The sequence below is a fragment of the Bos grunniens genome, chromosome 7, assembly GCF_055505025.1.
Source record: "Bos grunniens cultivar Pamir isolate PY7600 chromosome 7, Bosgru_T2T1.0, whole genome shotgun sequence".
NCBI classification, from domain to species: domain Eukaryota; kingdom Metazoa; phylum Chordata; class Mammalia; order Artiodactyla; family Bovidae; genus Bos; species Bos grunniens.
Window position 1 is genome coordinate 4234286 of NC_141171.1, and position 17290 is coordinate 4251575.

General features: G+C 53.0%; 1 protein-coding gene across 1 annotated transcript; it reads left to right on the forward strand.

The window, feature by feature from the left end:
* Positions 1-4332: 4332 nt before the first annotated feature.
* On the forward strand, positions 4333-17290 carry TMEM161A (transmembrane protein 161A). Its single transcript, XM_086408252.1, has 12 exons — positions 4333-4373; positions 8047-8150; positions 8736-8816; positions 9212-9309; positions 9488-9644; positions 11121-11272; positions 15298-15358; positions 15458-15601; positions 15712-15825; positions 15979-16153; positions 16273-16369; positions 16713-17290. Exons 1-12 carry the CDS (start codon positions 4371-4373, stop codon positions 16961-16963), a joined length of 1437 nt encoding a protein of 478 aa, XP_086264378.1. The 5' UTR covers positions 4333-4370; the 3' UTR covers positions 16964-17290.

The window sequence follows — 17290 nt, forward strand, 5'->3', positions numbered from 1 at the left end:
GACACTCCAGGGTGTGTCTGGGGTACAGCCACCAGGACCTGTGGATGGCTCGGATGTCGGGGTGAAGGGCTTCACACGCGACTCATACAGGGAGTTCCCTCTTACACAGGGAAACCTGCAGAGAATGCAGAGGCTGTGGGGTGAACTCAAGGCCTCTGTGAAGTGTTCAAGTTCAGCTGGAGAGCTCTCTCACCCAACTCATATGCAGGTCCTAAATCCTCCCACCTGCTTCCTTCTGTCCCTTCCTACCCCCAGAGAAGGGGTGGGCCGCTGTCTGCACCCCAGCCCGTGACAGCGCACTCTGGGCATCCGGCTGAGCACACAGCCCCGGCCACGCCCAGGAGCACCATTGCCACGTGCACCACGGTCGCTATGCGAGTGCAAATTTCTCCATCTGGGGTACCCTTCTGAGGACCCCCTTCCTCAGGTCTCAAGGACCCTGGCCATGCACATGAGGTGCATGAACTGCCAAACTAGAACCACCCGCCCTCCCCAGGCCGCCTCCTCGCCACAGTGTCGCAGTCACAGCTCCCCATACAACCAGACACAGGGCCAGGGACTCAGGAGGAAGAGAGAGAGCAAGGCAGCCAGTCCTCTGGGGGAAACTGAGGTATGGCCAGAAAGGGCCCTTTTTCAACCTCTGGATCTTACCCACATGGTGGATAAGAAGGTGGGCCGGGCCCTGAAGTCAGTGCCCAGTGTGGAATTCATAAAAATAGGGGCTGCTTTCAAACCCTGGGGGGCCTCCAGGGCCGATGGGTGTGGCTCTGCTCAAGCCTGGGGGGTTGCACTTTCACCATCTGCCTTTAGGTGGCGCCCAACAGTGCCCTTTGGATTCCGAAGTCCCCATGTAAAGTTTCAAAACAGTGAAATAGTAATAAATGGGGCTTTCCAGCTGGTGCTAGTGGTGAAGAACCCACCTGCCAACACAGGAGACATAAGAGACACGGTTTCGATCTTTGCGTAGGGAAGATCCCCTAAAGGAGGGCATGGCAACCCACTCCAGCATTTTTGCCTGGAGAATCCCATGGACAGAGGAGCCTGGTGGGCCACAGTCCACAGAGTCACAAAAAGTTGGACAAGAACTGAGGCGACTTAACACGCACAATAATAAGTAAACCTATCTTGGCTTCCAGGGAGTCTGCCCCATATTTTTCGTCTGAGGCTGAGGAATGAAAGAGGCAGAATGGCATGACACATTCACGTGTGTGTGACTATACAAGTCCATTAAGGTGTACTTGTGGGCTTGCTACTAGGTTCTGGAAACGCCCCTGAGCCCAGTGCTCGTTCTGCCCCTGCTGGCTCTGTGACAGTGGAAGCAAGGAGGGTTGTGTGGGAGTGTCCTACCACCAGTCTTTCTAAGAACACCATGGTGATGCTGGCCAGGGCCATTGTCATCATCAGAGGGGGTCCAAGTCTCCCAGGAGCTTGGTGACTGGCTGGAAGCACCGTGAGAAGTCTGACTTGGATAAAAACAATGATGAAAGTCAGAGATAAGAAAGATGCATTTTTGAGAGCACTATAAATAGAGACAGTGAAACAGTGTGGAATGAGAGCGTGGACCTCAGTGTGGGCAGAAACTGTGGGACCTTAGACATAGGGACTTCGTGAAAGTTAAGTCACTCAGTCGTGTCCGACTCTTTGCGACCCCCTGGACTGTAGCCTATCAGGCTCCTCCGTCCATGGGATTTTCCAGGCAAGAGTGCTGGAGTGGATTGTCATTTCCTTCTCCAGGGGAATCTTCCCAACCCAGGAATCGAACCCGGGTCTCCCGCATTGCGGGCAGACGCTTTACCATCTGAGCCACCAGGGAATAGCCAGTGTAGGACAGAGAACATGGACTCACTCAGTGCAGAACAGACAATGAAGAAGGTCCAATGGAAAACGGGCAACATGAACATCCAACGTAGAATGGAGAACGCAGAATAGAGGGACGTCCAGTGTGGAACAAACAGCATAATATATGCAGTGTAGAACAGGGAGTGAGGAACACTTCCTGCTGTATAACTGAAATGTTGGCATTTCCTGGTGGCCAGTGGCTAAGACGCCATGCTCCCAGTGCAGGGGGCCTGGGTCTGACCCCTGGGCAGGGACCTAGACCCTGCAGGCTGCAACTAAGACAAGACACAGCCAAATAAATATATTAAAAAAAAAAAAAAAGAACTGGGGCTTCCCTGGTGGCTCAGTGGTAAAGATCTGCCTGCCAATGCAGTAGACAAGGGTTCGTTCCCTGATCTGGGAAGATCCCTCATGCTGTGGAGAAGCTATGGAGCCCGTGCTCTAGAGTGTGGGAGCCGCGACTACTGAAGCCCGTGCACCCCAGAGACTGCTACTGCTCTGCCACAAGAGGAGCCGGACAATGAGAAGGCTGCACACTGCTCCTAGAGAGGAGCCCCTGCCTGCCGAAACTAGAGAAAAGCCTGCGCGGCAATGAAGACACAGCACAGCCAAATATATAGAGTTATTGTTCTTGTTTTTTTTAAGAGCTGACATGTTGAGCAAACAGTGAAGGGTGGAGTACATGGGCCAAGAGCAGACTTTGGCATTTGTTTTGCGTGAGGTGGGAGCAATGGATGGTTGTGAGCAGAAATACAGTCGGGTTAAGTGTTAACAGTTGCCTTTAAGATGCTTGGGGAAAACAGACTGTGGGAGTGGGTGGGGAAAGCGGAATGGAAGCTGCAGGGGACCAGGGAGGAGGAGGTTGCAGGTGGGAGAAGAGGCTGGACTGGGTGGAGGCTGTAAAGGGAGGGAAGGGGCGCTGGATGGGACAATGGTCACAGTTGGAAGGTGAAGCCATTAGGAGGGACTAATAGATCAGGTATGGAGCAAGAGAAAGAATTTAAGGCCAACTTCAGAATTTGGGAATAAGCACCTGGAAGATGTAGCTGCCTTTTCTGCAACAGGGAGAGACTGCAGAGGGAAGATCAGAACTCCAGGGGCCGGGATGTATGCGAGCTGCCTGCAGTTCACCACATGAGGGCGCTGTGATGCCTCGACGCATAAACCCGATGGCCCCGGGAGAAGTTAGGATGTGGATTAGAGACTGGGGCCTTCCAGAGTCTCAGTATGTTTATCAATTTAATGGAGACAATTGTCCCAGCACCCTGATCTGCTGCAGAAAGCAGTCGAGTCAGCCCTCCAGCCTGGTGAGCAATGGACCTGCAGCAAAAGTCCCCCTTTTCACTTGGTCCACCTTTTCTGACACCCTCCCCAAACCTCACCTTCCCTGGATCCCACCTGGATGCTGTAGCCCCGAGGGATGTCTCATGACCCCCAAGTAGGACCTGTGAAATCCTAGCGGTCCTCACTGCCTTTGTTACCCACCTTCTCTCAAGCCAACCCACTGGGTCCAGAGGATCAAAGTCACAGAGTGAATCTCCTGCAAACGGACATCCACATATGCTCATATGAAAAAACAAAAACACTCGTGGAGACAAGGCAATCAGCTATACATATTTGTATAGTTATATACAAATATACATATATACATGTATATATACATATACAATCAACTATACACAAGTCCCACAAAGACCCTCAGACAGTCACACCCACAGAATATGTCCACGTTCAGGCAGACATACTTATCCATAGAAATACAGCTGCAAAACTTGGGCTTGAAGCTCTTTCCTCTAAGCCTTGAAACAGAAAACAGTAGATTTCTGAGGCTGACATTTAGTTCTTGATCTAGCCATGCCGGAAGCTGACTATGCTTTTGGAGTTTTCACACGGGCCAGTTTTTTCCCTTTATTACTGGAGCCCATGTAGGTGGCCTCCCCACCCTGCACTCCCCCCCCAACCCCCCACTTCCCCCTTCCACCCCCAGTCCCCACTTGCAACCAGAGATGAATAAGGCTTTTGCCAGATGAAATAAAGGGTTGCCGGGAAGATACAAGAAAGCAGGGCTGGTGGCTAGCTGTACTATTGTGAGTACATAGTGTTGGCAGCAGATTGAAGTCAGGCAGAGGGCTCTAAATTCAGTCTGAACAGTCAGTGGGGGTCACCCAATGTTCTTGATCATTGGAGTTCTACGCTCCGAACTCTCTAGCGGGAGACGGTGACTTGATGAATAAGTATATTCGCTTTAAACCTGTGAAATAGGTGCAGGTGAGGAGACTGGGTCTCAGAAACAGTGGTCTCTCTCGGGTCCCAGAGCCCCGATCGGAGCGCGTCAAACATCTTTAAACTACAACTTCCGCCAAGCAATGCGAGTGACTCCTGGTCCTCGCGATTTGCCCCGACTCCAAGCCTGACTATTGGTTGGATGGGCTGCTTGTCAGACCAAAATCGGGTTCTGATCGGTCGAGTTCCGCGCTGAGCTCTCTGAGCTCCAGGCCCAGGGGTACCCGCGCCGCACTCCAGTCCGCAACATGGTAAGCCCGAAACTCTTAGCATGCGGCCCCCTGAAAGGCTACGGATTCCGCCGTGGGGGAGTCCAGAGAAACACCGAGGAGACAGAGATCCCTCTGTGGGGACTGAGGGCTCTGAGGGACTCGGGATCGCTCTGAGAGGGCTGTGTTTCCCTCTCTGGGGTTAGGTCTCGCTCCACGATCAATGAGGGGGTCCGGGTTGTGCAAGGGAACTGGAAGGCCTTGAGAGTTCTCGGCTTCTGACAAGTCCCTGGGGTGCCTTCTAGGGGCCTGGGGTCCTGCTGAGGGGCCATCCCTTGGAGGGTGCTGGAGTTCTGAACACCTTCGGAGCCCTGCAAGGGAGATCTGGGGTCCGACTGGGGCCCACTCTGGGCATGGTGTCCTGCAGGAGCGTGGGGACGCACCGACAGGGTCCATCTGGGATCCCTCGGGGTATGGGGTGTGCTGAAGGACCAGGGAGAATCCTGAGGGGGGAGGGCCATGCTGAAGGGCTCAAGGTGGGCTCTGGGCCGGCGAGGGTCCCAGAATTGGAGAGAGAACAGTTGGAACCCTCAGGTCTCATGTGGTTCTGGGTCCAACCCATTCAGTTTATTCTTCATTATCCTGGCCTCTGTGGGCAAGGCTGGTGTCGGGTGAGGGCGGAGGCCCCACCCCGGACCCCAGTCCCTAGGACTGGGCAGAGGCAGCGACAGACTGGAGGGGCTGGGAAAGGGGCCTGACCTTGCCTGCAGTAGGGGGCGTCCCTGAGGTGGGGTGTTGGAGGTGGGTCTGAAGTAAGAGCATTGATGAAAGGGGTTGGTGAAAGAGGAGGTCATTCCAGGGTGTGGGAAGTTGTAGGAGGTGAGGGGAAGGGCTGTCTGAAATGGGATGCAGGAAAGTCCCATTGATGTTGTTGCTGAGTTGCTAAGTCGTGTCCGACTCTTTTGGGACCCCATGGACTATATAGCCTGCAAGGTTCCTTTGTCCATGGGATTTCCCAGGCAAGAATACTGGAGTGGGTTGCTATTTCTTTCACCAGGGGATCTTCCCTGCCCAGGAATCAAACCTGTGTTTCCTTCATTGACAGGTGGACTCTCTACGTCTGAGCCAGCAGGGAAGCCCACCGCACTGATTTGATATTACTTAGCAGGATTCTGGGATCACTGATCTAGGGAAGGGGTTTGAGCAGAGGAGGGACATGGGGTCATGGGAGGCTCCAGAGATCTTTGGAGATCTGCAGAGCGTGGACCCTAAAACCAGAGCTGTGGGGGGAGGGACATGAGAAACATCATTGGACGGACCTTGGGAGCCTTAGGTTGGGGGATGCATGCCTTCCTTCTCTTCTCTTCCTCTCTTTCTCTCTTCTTCTCTTCCTCTCCCAGGTGCTGGGATCACAGTTTGAACCATGGGTCTCCTCCCTGAGAGGTGTCAGGGTAATGGGGTTAGCGAAGGAGAGCCTTGGGGTCTGGGAGTGTCTCTGAGACCCGAATGGTTGGGCGCAGAGGGTGTTGGGGGAGAGAGCTGGGCAGTGAGGCAGGTTGGTCCCGAGCAGGGTCCGCTGGGCCTTGCGGGCTGAGAAGTGGAGCTGCACGTTCATTTGTGAGACTGGGAAGGTCCTGGGCTGCCTGGAGGAGCCGTGTCCGGGAGAGGGATGGGTGGGTGCTGGGGTCTCCAGGGAAGGGCCTGGGGGAGGCATGGTCTGCGAGCTCAGCAGAGAGATCTTGGCTGGAGATGCCAGTGGGCTGGAGTCGTGCTGGGCTGTGACGGTGGTTAAAACCCTGCCAGGGGATGGGTCACAAGGGAGAGGTGTCTGGAGAGCTAGGGAGACTGGAGAGCAGCTGCTGGGAGGTGCTGGATTTCCTAGGGAGGAGTGGAGGACGGGGTCCACGAGGAAGGGTGGGAAGGGCGGGCGGTTCAGAGAGCCCGCCCACGGGCTCCAAGCCGGCCCACTGGGCTCTTGGTCATTAATGCCTGCTAACCAGTCTGCACTTGGGTAGGGGTAAGGGTGAGGCAGTGAGACCAGAAAGATGATGCCCCACCTCCTTACTGAAAAAATACTCCTGGTCTCAGTTTACAAGTCACAACATAGAGAAAATATCCTAATAGTCCTTTAATTTTAAAGATGAATTTCTCAACAGTCTTGCTGAATTACAGGGCTAAGCCCGATAGCCATCACATTAGAGCTTTTCCTATTGAAGTTAGCTTATTTGGGCCTGATTAAAGGATAATTTTAATAATTAGTTTTAACATTAACATAATCTTTATTTCATTTAGTTGTTAATACCATAATAGTAGCTGCCAGCCTTCCTGAGCACTTTATTTTACATAATTAGCAAGCCGGCTTCCCAGATGGCGCTACTGTTAAAGAACCCACCTGGCAATGCTGCTGCTAAGTCGCTTCAGTCGTGTCCGACTCTGTGCGACCCCAGAGACGGCAGCCCACCAGGCAACCCCGTCCCTGGGATTCTCCAGGCAAGAACACTGGAGTGGGTTGCCATTTCCTTCTTCAATGCATGAAAGTGAAAAGTGAAAGTGAAGTCGCTCAGTCGTGTCCGACTCCTAGCGACCCCATGGACTGCAGCCTACCAGGCTCCTCCGTCCATGGGATTTGCCGGGCAAGAGTATTGGAGTGGGGTGCCATTGCCTTCTCCGTCCACCTGGCAATGCTGGAGACAAAAAAGATGGGAGTTCCATCCCTGGGTCGGGAAGATCCCCTGGCTGAGGAAATGGCAATCCACTCCAGTATTCTTGGCTGGGAAATCCCAGGGACAGAGGAGCCTGGTGGGCTACAGTCCATGGGGTCACAAAAATTCAAACATGACTGAGTGACTTAGCACTATTAGCAAATGGTTATTTACTACATTCACGCAGGAAAACCCATCTTCAGACTGATTACCAGAAACATTTTTTTTCTAAAATATTTTAAAATAAGTATATGGAAATTTGTTATGCTTGTTTATGTTCCATAAACATATATGGAAATATGTTTAAAATGTTGTTAGTAGCACTCGGTGAGAAAATTCCTAATTAAAAAAATTCATCCCACTCAAATGTGTAAGTGTTAATCCTGAAACAGGTAGTGGCCAGAGATAGACCAGACCTCTTTTCTCTTTGGTTGATTACAAAGGAAGGGGAGAGGGAGAAAGGATGATTTCAATTTTCAGGGATAATTTCAGATGGAGAAAGACGTGGGGGATAGAGTCAGCTGGGTGAACAGTGAAGCTGGAAGTTCAGCTGAGACACAGTTGGTGCGCGGCGGGGGGTGGGGGGGGGGTGGGGGCGGGGCGGTACCCCGGGAGAGGAGTCGCTTTCACTGGGTGTGCCCGGCTCGCTGTAGGTCCCGGAGGTGGTCGTGAGAGTATGTGAAACAAAAAGGAAGCACCCCATTTCCAGATGAGGAAACTGAGGCTCAGGGAGATTGTTACCTTAAATCCTTAGCACAGGAGGATATTGAGCCCCAGTCTCTGCTCCAGCACGTGCTCTCCGCCACCGCACACCCCTGCCAGGACCCGCGCCTTGCTGGGGCTCCCAAGGTTGGGAGCCCACCCTCGGACCCTTCCCCAAGTAGCAGCTGGAGCCAGGGAGGGCCTCCCTCCCCCACCTGGCTTCAGTTTCAGCGTCTCTCTATAAATAGCCGGGTTTTCGAAGGTGAGCTTGTGACCCTCTGGCAGGCACTGCCTTTCACGTCTCCCCGCAGGCGGTCCTTGGAGTGCAGCTGGTGGTGACCCTGCTCACTGCCACCCTCATGCATAGGCTGGCACCGCACTGCTCCTTCGCGCGCTGGCTGCTCTGCAATGGCAGGTGAGCCACGCCCCTCCCCCGGGCGGTGGGCGGGACCCCAAAGGCTCCGCCCCCTTGTTTCCCCAGCCCCGCCTCACGCCCTGTAAGGCGAGGGTTTTTTTAAGAACTTTACTGAGATAATTGACCCAATAATTGCAAGCACACAGTTGGATCAGTTTTGACAGATTGTACACATCGCTGAGACCATCTCTACACTCAAAGGAGTAGCTGCTCCCCGACTCCTGCTCCCCTTTCTCCCTCCTCTACCTATAGATCTTATTTCCTAAAATTCTTTGTCAGGGTTTGGGTCTTGGACCCTTTTTGAAAACCCAGGGGCAATTGTGAACTCTCTTTCCAGGACAATTCACATGCCAGTTCCACCAGGAGAGTTAGCCAGAAGATTCTAGGGTGTCTAGGACCCCTGCTGCACTCTCCTGTCGACCCCCAGCCCACCTCCCCCGCCTTCCTTTGACCTTCGATGACACCTGCCCATCCTGTCCCAGGCTTATCAGGGCCAGTCTTCCCTCTGCAGTCTCAGCTTTTGAGGTTCACCACACTGATCCCCTCCATGCCCAGGCTTTCCTGACGGCCTCTGTTTGCCTTCAGTCTCTTCCGATACAAGCACCCTACGGAGGAAGAGCTGCGGGCCCTGGCAGGGAAGCAGAAGCCCAGAGGCAGGAAGGAGCGGTGAGTGAACCCCCAGCCTGAGGTCAGTGGCTCCCTTCCAGAGCAGACCCTGAGGGCACAGCGCCTGCCCTGCACACCTCCAGGCACTGCTCTGGGCACAGGCAAGTTGGAGACACCCCAGGAGAACTGGGAACACCCCAGGCTGAGGAGGTGGTCGCTGCCTTTCACTCTTTGCCTTCCGTTGGCTTCCAGTGCTCATTGGAAGTTTGCTCGGGGACAGCCCTGTGGTGGGTGGTGGCTACCCCCTGGCATTCAGAGGACACCCAGGCTGGGGTGAAGGTACCCTCTAGACACTAGAGCCTCCCAAGCTGGGGTGGAGGATGCCCCCATGGCTCCCTGGGCAGGGGAAAACGGAGGCTGCCGACGCGATTCCCGCTCATCTCCCCTGCTCCCAGGTGGGCCAATGGCTGTAGTGAGGAGAAGCCGTTATCTGTGCCCCGAGACGCTCCGTTCCAGCTGCAGACCTGTCCGCTCACAGCTGTCGATGCACTTGGTAACAGCTGGGTGCCCACCCCCCACACACACCCTGGTGGAGTTGGTGGGGGCCTCCTGGGCAGGCTACGCTGGGGGCTGAGTGGGCTGGGTCCCCATCCCCCCCACACACCCTGGTGGAGTTGGTGGGGGCCTCCGGGGCGGGCTACGCCGGGGGCTGAGTGGCGTGCTCTCTGCAGTCCTGCGCTTCTTCCTGGAGTACCAGTGGTTTGTGGACTTCGCCGTGTACTCAGGCGGTGTGTACCTCTTCACGGAGGCCTACTACTACATGCTGGGCCCAGCCAAGGAGACCAACATCGCCGTATTCTGGTGTCTGCTCACCATCGCTTTCTCTGTGTATCCTTTCTCCTGCTGGGGGAGGTGGAGGCCCCCGGAAGCTGGATCTGAGGCTCCTTCTCCCCACTAAACTGGCACATCAGTTACCGACTGCTGTGCGGTAAACCTGCCCAAAACTCGGTGGGGGTAAAGCAATCGCCATTTTATTTGTTTTCCTGGCCGGGTTTCAGCTGGGTTGCTTCATCTCTGCTCCAGGTTAGAGCAGGCTTCCTCACCCAGAGCAGCTCTGCAGGCCCCCTAATGCCTGGCCTGAAGTCGGTCCACCCCATCCCTGTCCATTCTCTGGGTCAAAGCAGCTCACAGGCCAGGGTAGATGCAGGGGCTGGCAAAGAGACACCTCTCTCTAATTGTCTTTACTAAGCTGCATAGAGAACAGAGGCGAAACTGTGACTTTGAGGACCCAAGTTGGAGGCGGTGTCCTTGTGGAATGGGGTTGCGAAGAAAGGCAACCCATCTTGAAACCCACACCACTGGTTCTGGAAAGCCCTGGTTGCGAAGAAAGGCAGCCCATCTTGAAACCCACACTACTGATTCTGGAAAGTCTCTCTCAGGAGAGGTTAGAGATAGAAGCTGTATCTCTGGCAGCCTCTCGGAGGAGCAGGAAACAGGACCTGTGAACGCAGCCAGGAGGCCGTGTGGGTAAGGGAGACTTGACCTGAAGAGAGAGTTGGTGGCCAGAGCTTTTTCCTTGGTTGGTAGTATTTACTTTTGGCTTCGCTGGGTCTTTGTTGTCGCAGGCGGGCTTTTCTCTCTAGATGAGTGAGCAGGAGGTTCTCTTGCTGTGGATCACAGGCTCTCGGGCGTGAAGGCTTCAGTGCTTGCAGCCCGTGGGCTCAGTAGTTGCGGTACACAGGCTAAATTGTCTTAAGCCTTGTGGGATCTTCCCAGACCAAGGATCGAACCCCTGTCCTCAGCATTGGTAGGCAGAGTCGTAACCACTGTACTACCGGGGAAGCACAGGGGCTACTCTTGGTTGTGGTGCTTGGGCTTCTCACTGCAGGGGCTTCTCCTGTGGGGAGCACGGGCTCCAGGCACATGGGTACCACTCGTTGTGGCTCTCAGGCTCTAGAGTGTGGGCTCAGTAGTTGTGGAGCACAGGCTGAGTTGCTCCATTGCATGTGGGATCTTCCCAGACAGGATATCGTGCCTCCTGCATTGGCAGGTGGCTTCTTAACCACTGGACCACCAGGGAAGCCCGTGCTGGCCATTTCTACCTGACCACAGGCAGTGTGATGAGGCCAAGCTGGAGGCCTGGCTCAGGCTCACTCGCTGTCCGGTAACCCAGGCCTGAAGAGTAGTGAGCCTTGTGTCCTGGGCTTTCCCAGCGTCTGTCTTCTTTATCACGGCCCTGCTCTCCAGGACTCTGAACCTGAACTTCCACGTTTGTGGTCTGGAGTTGGGGGTCACTGGCTGCGGTTGGAGGATGGGGTGAGGGGGTCACTACAGACACCCGAGGCCTCCTTAGCCCTGCTGCAGCAAGGTGTTCCTGACGGTGACCCGGCTGTACTTCAGCGCGGAGGAGGGAGGCGAGCGCTCCGTCTGCCTCACCTTCGCCTTCCTCTTCCTGCTGCTGGCCATGCTGGTGCAGGTGGTGCGGGAGGAGACGCTGGAGCTGGGCCTGGAGCCAGGTGCGTGCGTCCGGGGCCTGGGGCGCCACCGCATCACTCCCTCGTGTAAGCTGGTGAGGGTGGCTGTGAGTGCCTTTTCACCTCCATGCAGAAGGTGAAGGAGGGAGCCCTGGGGCCGGGGCAGTCTCCGCGGGTGCTCGGCACCTGCGTGCCCCCTTGGGCTTTGGGGAGAGGGGACACCCCTCTCACCAATGGGGGCCTGCGCCGGGACTTTCCCCGGGCCCTTCTGCTCCCCAGGCTGTCCTCTGCCCAGCAGCCATGGTGATTTACTATTTACCCACTCTAATTCAATTTGGGAGAGGAAATAGATATGTAGAGTAATATTCATAAAGTACAAGAGGATATAGAATAAAATCATCCTTCCACACTGGTTCTCCTCCCCAGAGGAAACCTAGGGTGCCACATTGCCTTATTCACATAAGACAGCATACATGGCTCTACACCTTGTCTTTTTCTCTTAAAAACAATATTATTATCATATTAAGTGCAGTAAGTCAGACAAAGAAAGACTAATAGTGTATGATACTACTTATATGTGGAATCTTAAAAGGTGATATAAATGAACTTATTTACTTGTTTTTTTTTAAACAAAACCTTACAGGCACAGAAAACAAACTTAGAGTTACCAAAGGGGATGGGGAGGGGCAGATAGGTTAGGAATTTGGGATTAACATAGACACACTATTATATATAAAATAGATAAGCAACAAGGACTTACTGTATAGCACAAGGAGCTATATGCAGTATCTTGTAATAGCCTATTGTGGAAATGAATCTGAAAAAGAATAGATTTTTGTATACATATCTGAACCACTTTGCTGTATACCTGAAATTAACACAACAGTGTTAATTAGCTGTACTTAAAAAAAAATAATAAGTATTGGAGGTTGTCCCTAGATGGCACATACAGTAATAGAATGTAACAGTAATTCGATACCGCATTTTGTAATTTTTCTGTAATTATTTACCTAGGTCTCAATTTATGGACATTTAAGTCTTTCTCCTGTTAAATGCTGTTGCACAAAGCCATGCTATTATACAACAGTGTTGCACAGGAGCAACCTTCTGCTTGTGACCCTGTGCAAGAAAGTGCACGTGTAATTTTAATAATGTTGTTGGAAAATTGCCCATCAGAAAGAGGTGTGTGAACATACATATCCCCATATCCTCGCCAATGTATTTCCTCAGACACTTTTGTCTCGGGGGATCTGATGGGTGAAAATGTAAGTGAGGATCGGCATCTTTCCATGTGTTGAAGAGCCATTTCTATTTCCCTTCTGGGAAGGATGTGTTCTTTTGCCCAGTTTTCTACTGGGTTGTTGACCATTATTTTATTGATTTGTAGGAGCTCTTCATATATTAAGGAAATCAGCCTTTATGTGTGGTAGGAGTTGTACATTTTTTTTTCAGTTTCTCATTTTTGTTTTGATTTTTTTTTCTGCTTCTTGAATGATCTTTTAAAAACATAATTTGGATCACTGTTCTGCCCAACACCAGACTCTAATGGTCTTTGGATAAAGATAAAAATCCTCACCATGGCCCACATGACCCTGCTGACTCCTTGAGCTTTGTTATCACCAATACTTCCTTTCAATTTTTAAATTATGTAAATATATATATATATATGAGAACAGATATATAAATTACAAAGCCAAATAATGTAAATACTCATGAATCTACCTCTCCCATTCAGTAGGCTGCCTTTTTGTTTTGTCGATAGTTTCTTTCACGGTGCAAAATCTTTTTAGTTTAATATAGTCCCATTTGCTTATTTTTGCTTTTGCTTGCCTTGCCTGAAGATACATGTTCAAAAAATATTGCTAAGACCAATGTCAAAGTGTGTAGCACCTATGTTTTCTTCTAGGATTCTTTTGGTCTCACGGCTTACATTCAAGTCTTTAATCCATTTTGAGTTTATTTTTATATATGATGTGAGGAAGTAACCCAGTTTGGTTTTTTGGCATGTAGCTGTCCGGTTTTCCCAGCATCATTTATTGAAGAGGCTGTCTTTTCCCATTGTGTATTCTTGCCTCCTTTGTTGATTAATTGGCCTTGTAGAGTGCTCTGGGTATTCTTGATTAACATATATTCTCTTCCTCTCTGTGTCCAATAAATTCAAATTCCCATCTTTCCATCTTCTGATTATATCAGAAACAAAAAGGGTTAATCTCCCTCTGGGATGATGCTGTGCCATGCTAAGTCGCTCCAGTCATGTCCGACTCTCTGTGACCCTATGGACTATAATCCTCCAGGCTCCTCTGTCCGTGGGATTCTCCGGGCAAGAATACCGGAGTGGGTTGCCATGCCCTCCTCCAGGGGCTCTTCCCAACCCAGGGATGGAATCCTCCTCTCTTGTGTCTTCTGCAGTGGCAGGTGGGTTCTTTACCACTAGCGCCACCTGGGAAGCCCCAGACTTCTGGGATGGTGGAAGTCTTAATTTCTCTTTGAAGTTCTGTCAGTGTTTTCTTTATATATTTTGAAGCTAATTGACAAGATGTTTACAGGTTGAAAAATGCTACATCTTCCTGGCAAATCAGCCATTTTTTTTCATGATGTATTGACCCCTTCTGACTTACTTCCATCTTAGCCTAGTTTGTCTGGGTCAATATAGTCTTTTCAGCTGCTTTCTTCCTTCCTTTCTTTCTAAATTGAGATATAATTGACATATAACATTATATTAGTTTCAGATGTAGAACATGGTTCAATACTTGTGTGTATTGCAAAATGATCACCACAATAAGTCTAATTAACAACCATCACCCCACATAGTTACAGATTTTTTTTCTTGTGATGAGAATTTTAAGATCTACTCACTTAGCAACTTTCAAATTTACAGTACTACCTTTCTTTTGACTAGTACTTTACTTTTAACCTTCCAGTGACCTCATGTTGAGATATGTCTACTGTAAAACACAATCAAGTCTGACAGGCTGTATCATTTAGCTTCAAGTTTAATCCACTTACATTTATTGTGATTTCTGACCTTTTTGGCCTTGTTTCTACCATCTTACATTTTCACTTTCTATTTGTTCTTTTCTTCTGTTGCTGTTGAGAGTGACTGCCAAATTAATTGTCCTTCCTTTTAGGTAGGACTTCTGACTGCTCTGAGTTCTTTGTGTTTGGTATTCCGCAGTTTCACCACAGTGTGTCTAGGTATGGATGTCTTTGTATTTATCTGGTTTTATATACTTTGTATGTATCATGCATTCTGCAGACTTTTCAGTCATTCACTTCCAATATCTCTTCTCCTTCATTCTCTCTCTCCTCTCGCTTTGGGACTCTGACTTAACCTGTATTGAATTTTCTATTGTGTCCTCCTTGTCTCCTAATTTCCCTTCATATTTCACATCTTCTTGTCTTTCTGAGTTGGAATCTGAGTGATTTCTTCAGATCCAATTCATCAGTTAATTCCTTGGGCTGTTTCTAGTATCATTTCAGTAATTATGTTTTCCTTTTGGAAGAGCTTAATTGGTTCCTTTGCAAATCCACTTGGTCCTCTGAAGTAGTTTCATGTCACCTGTTCTGTGACTCCAGCTTTTACTTTCCCTCAGTCACTTCACACAGAATTTATAATACCAGTTTCTGAAGTCTTTGGAATTTAAGCTTATCTTTTTTTTTTCTTCTGCTGATTCACTTTGATGATTTGTTTCCTTATGTGTCTGGTGATTTTGGTTGTGAGCTCATATTTATTTGCTTCTACTCTATGGGAAATGTGGGGGCCTGAACTGAGAATTCTTCCCGGGACGTTGGTTTTCTCCTGTGGAGCCCTTCATGACCCGCCAGCATCCAGGAAGCTCAGGCTCAGTGCCCTGTGCCGCCGTGTCCCCTAGTGTCTGCCTAGCACATCCTCCTGGGCTGCACATCCTCCTGAGCTGCACAAGCCTGGGGAACAGTGCTTGTTGCAGGGCCAGGCTGTCACCAGTGCGTTCTCACCTGGGGAGCGAATGGACATCTGGGAGGTGAGGCAGAGCGGGCCCTGGGCCCCGGGGGCCTACTGGACACCGCCCTCTTTCTGTCTTCCCCAGGCCTGGACAGTATGTCCCAGAACTTGGAGCCGCTTCTGAAGATGCAAGGCTGGGACTGGGCGTGAGTCCTGGGAAGGGAGGGAGAGCCGCGGCAGGCTGCGACCTGCACACAGGGTGCGGGCCTGCCGCAGGAGCCCCCTGACCCCTCTCTTTCCCCCAGTCTTCCCCTGGTCAAGCTGGCCATCCGCGTGGGGCTGGCGGTGGTGGGCTCCATGCTGGGTGCCTTCCTCACCTTCCCAGGCCTGCGACTGGCCCAGACCCACCATGATGCACTGACCATGTCTGAAGACCGGCCCATGCTGCAGTTACGTGGGGGACCGGCTGGGTTAGGGGTGAGGGGTTTGGGAGCCTGGAGCGGGGTCCAAGGGGGGCGGTGGGTGTCCTCGCCTACCAGCTCCGTGCCCTTGCCCTCAGGTTCCTCCTGCACACCAGTTTCCTGTCCCCCCTGTTTGTCCTATGGCTCTGGACCAAGCCCATGGCGCGGGACTTCCTGCACCAGGCTCCCTTGGGGCGCACGTCCTTCTCTCTGTGAGTATGGCAGTGGGGCTGGGAGGCCGGGCAGCTGGGGCCCCCTCTGGGTACTCCGTACTCTGAGGCTAAGGGAGGAGCCCTGGGTCCTGCGGGAGGGTCCTGGGACCGAGGACGGCTTCACTAGCCCCGTCGTCGCCCCTCTCGGCACAGGCTGTCTGACTCCGCCTTCGACTCACTGCGCCTCTGGGTGCTGGTGGTACTGTGCCTGCTGAGGCTGGCGGTGACCCGGCCCCACCTGCAGGCCTACCTGTGCCTGGCCAAGGCCCGCGTGGAGCAGCTGCGGCGGGAGGCCGGCCGCATCGAGGCCCGAGAGATCCAGCGGCGGGTACCAACGATGGCGGGGAGGGAATCCGGGGCTCGGGGTGTGGGCCCCTGGCCCCTGGGGCCTGAGGTTACCCGGAGCGCGAAGGTCCCCGGCTGCAGCCACTGCTACCTGCCCCCCAGGTGGTGCGGGTGTACTGCTACGTGACGGTTGTGAGCCTGCAGTACTTGACTCCGCTCATTCTCACGCTCAATTGCACGCTGCTGCTGAAGACCCTGGGTGAGAAGAACCGGCCTGGGCGGGAGCGCGGTGGGGCGGGCCCAGGGGGCGGGGTCTGGAGTTAGATCAGGGCGGGGCTCGGGGCTGGGGTTGCAATGGGCTGTGTGAGCGGCGGGCATGGCCCGGAATGGATCGAGGTGACGGATCAAGGTGACGGCGAGGCCTGGCGATGAGGGAGGGGGCAGAGGCTGGAGAGAGCGAGGCGAAGCCTCGAGTGGGGACCGAAGATGGGGTGCGGGTAGAGCCTGGGACGGGGCGGGTGACTGTCAGTCGGGGTCTGGGGTCCCGGAGGCCAGCACCGCCTGTACCTCCACCCGCCCCTCCCTCTACCCTCTTCTTGCAGGCGGCTACTCCTGGGGCCTGGGCCCGGTCCCCACACTGTCCCCCACCCCGCCTTCAGCCCACGATGGCCCGGTCGGCCCCGAGGAGGATGAGGCCCAGCAGACTGCAGCCCTGATCGCCGGGGCCCTGGGCAGTTTGCTCACGCCCCTCTTCCTCCGCGGAGTCCTCGCCTTTCTCATCTGGTGGATCGCCGCCTGCCAACTGCTCTCCAGCCTCTTCGGCCTGTACTTCCACCAGCATCTGGCGGGCTAGTAGCCCTCTTGCAGACACTCCTGTGGTCCCGGGTTTGGTCGTGGGCCAGCGGGGCCCGGCTCACCCCCTCGGTGTCCCCAGGTGCAAGGCGCTCTCGGGAGTTCCCGCTGCGCGGCTCCCCCTTCACCACAGTGCCTGAGCCGTGGGCCCAGCCTTGGACGCTGAGCTTCTGCCTCGAAACCGCCTCCCCAGACCCAGCCCCAGAGGGTCCCACGGCTGGCCACTGTTCCCAGAAGGCTGTTTGCCCAGTTTGACTGCAGGGGGCGTCTGCGGCGTCGGAGGGGGCACTCTTCTGAACAAATAAAGGAGCTAGCCGCTTTTATCAAA

Excerpts from the sequence above, each read along its gene's own strand:
- TMEM161A (XM_086408252.1), top strand. Across the intron at positions 15,359-15,457 it reads ATGCAAGGCTGGGACTGGGC|TCTTCCCCTGGTCAAGCTGG; the intron begins GTGAGTCCTGGG and ends TCTTTCCCCCAG. Across the intron at positions 16,154-16,272 it reads CCCGAGAGATCCAGCGGCGG|GTGGTGCGGGTGTACTGCTA; the intron begins GTACCAACGATG and ends CCTGCCCCCCAG.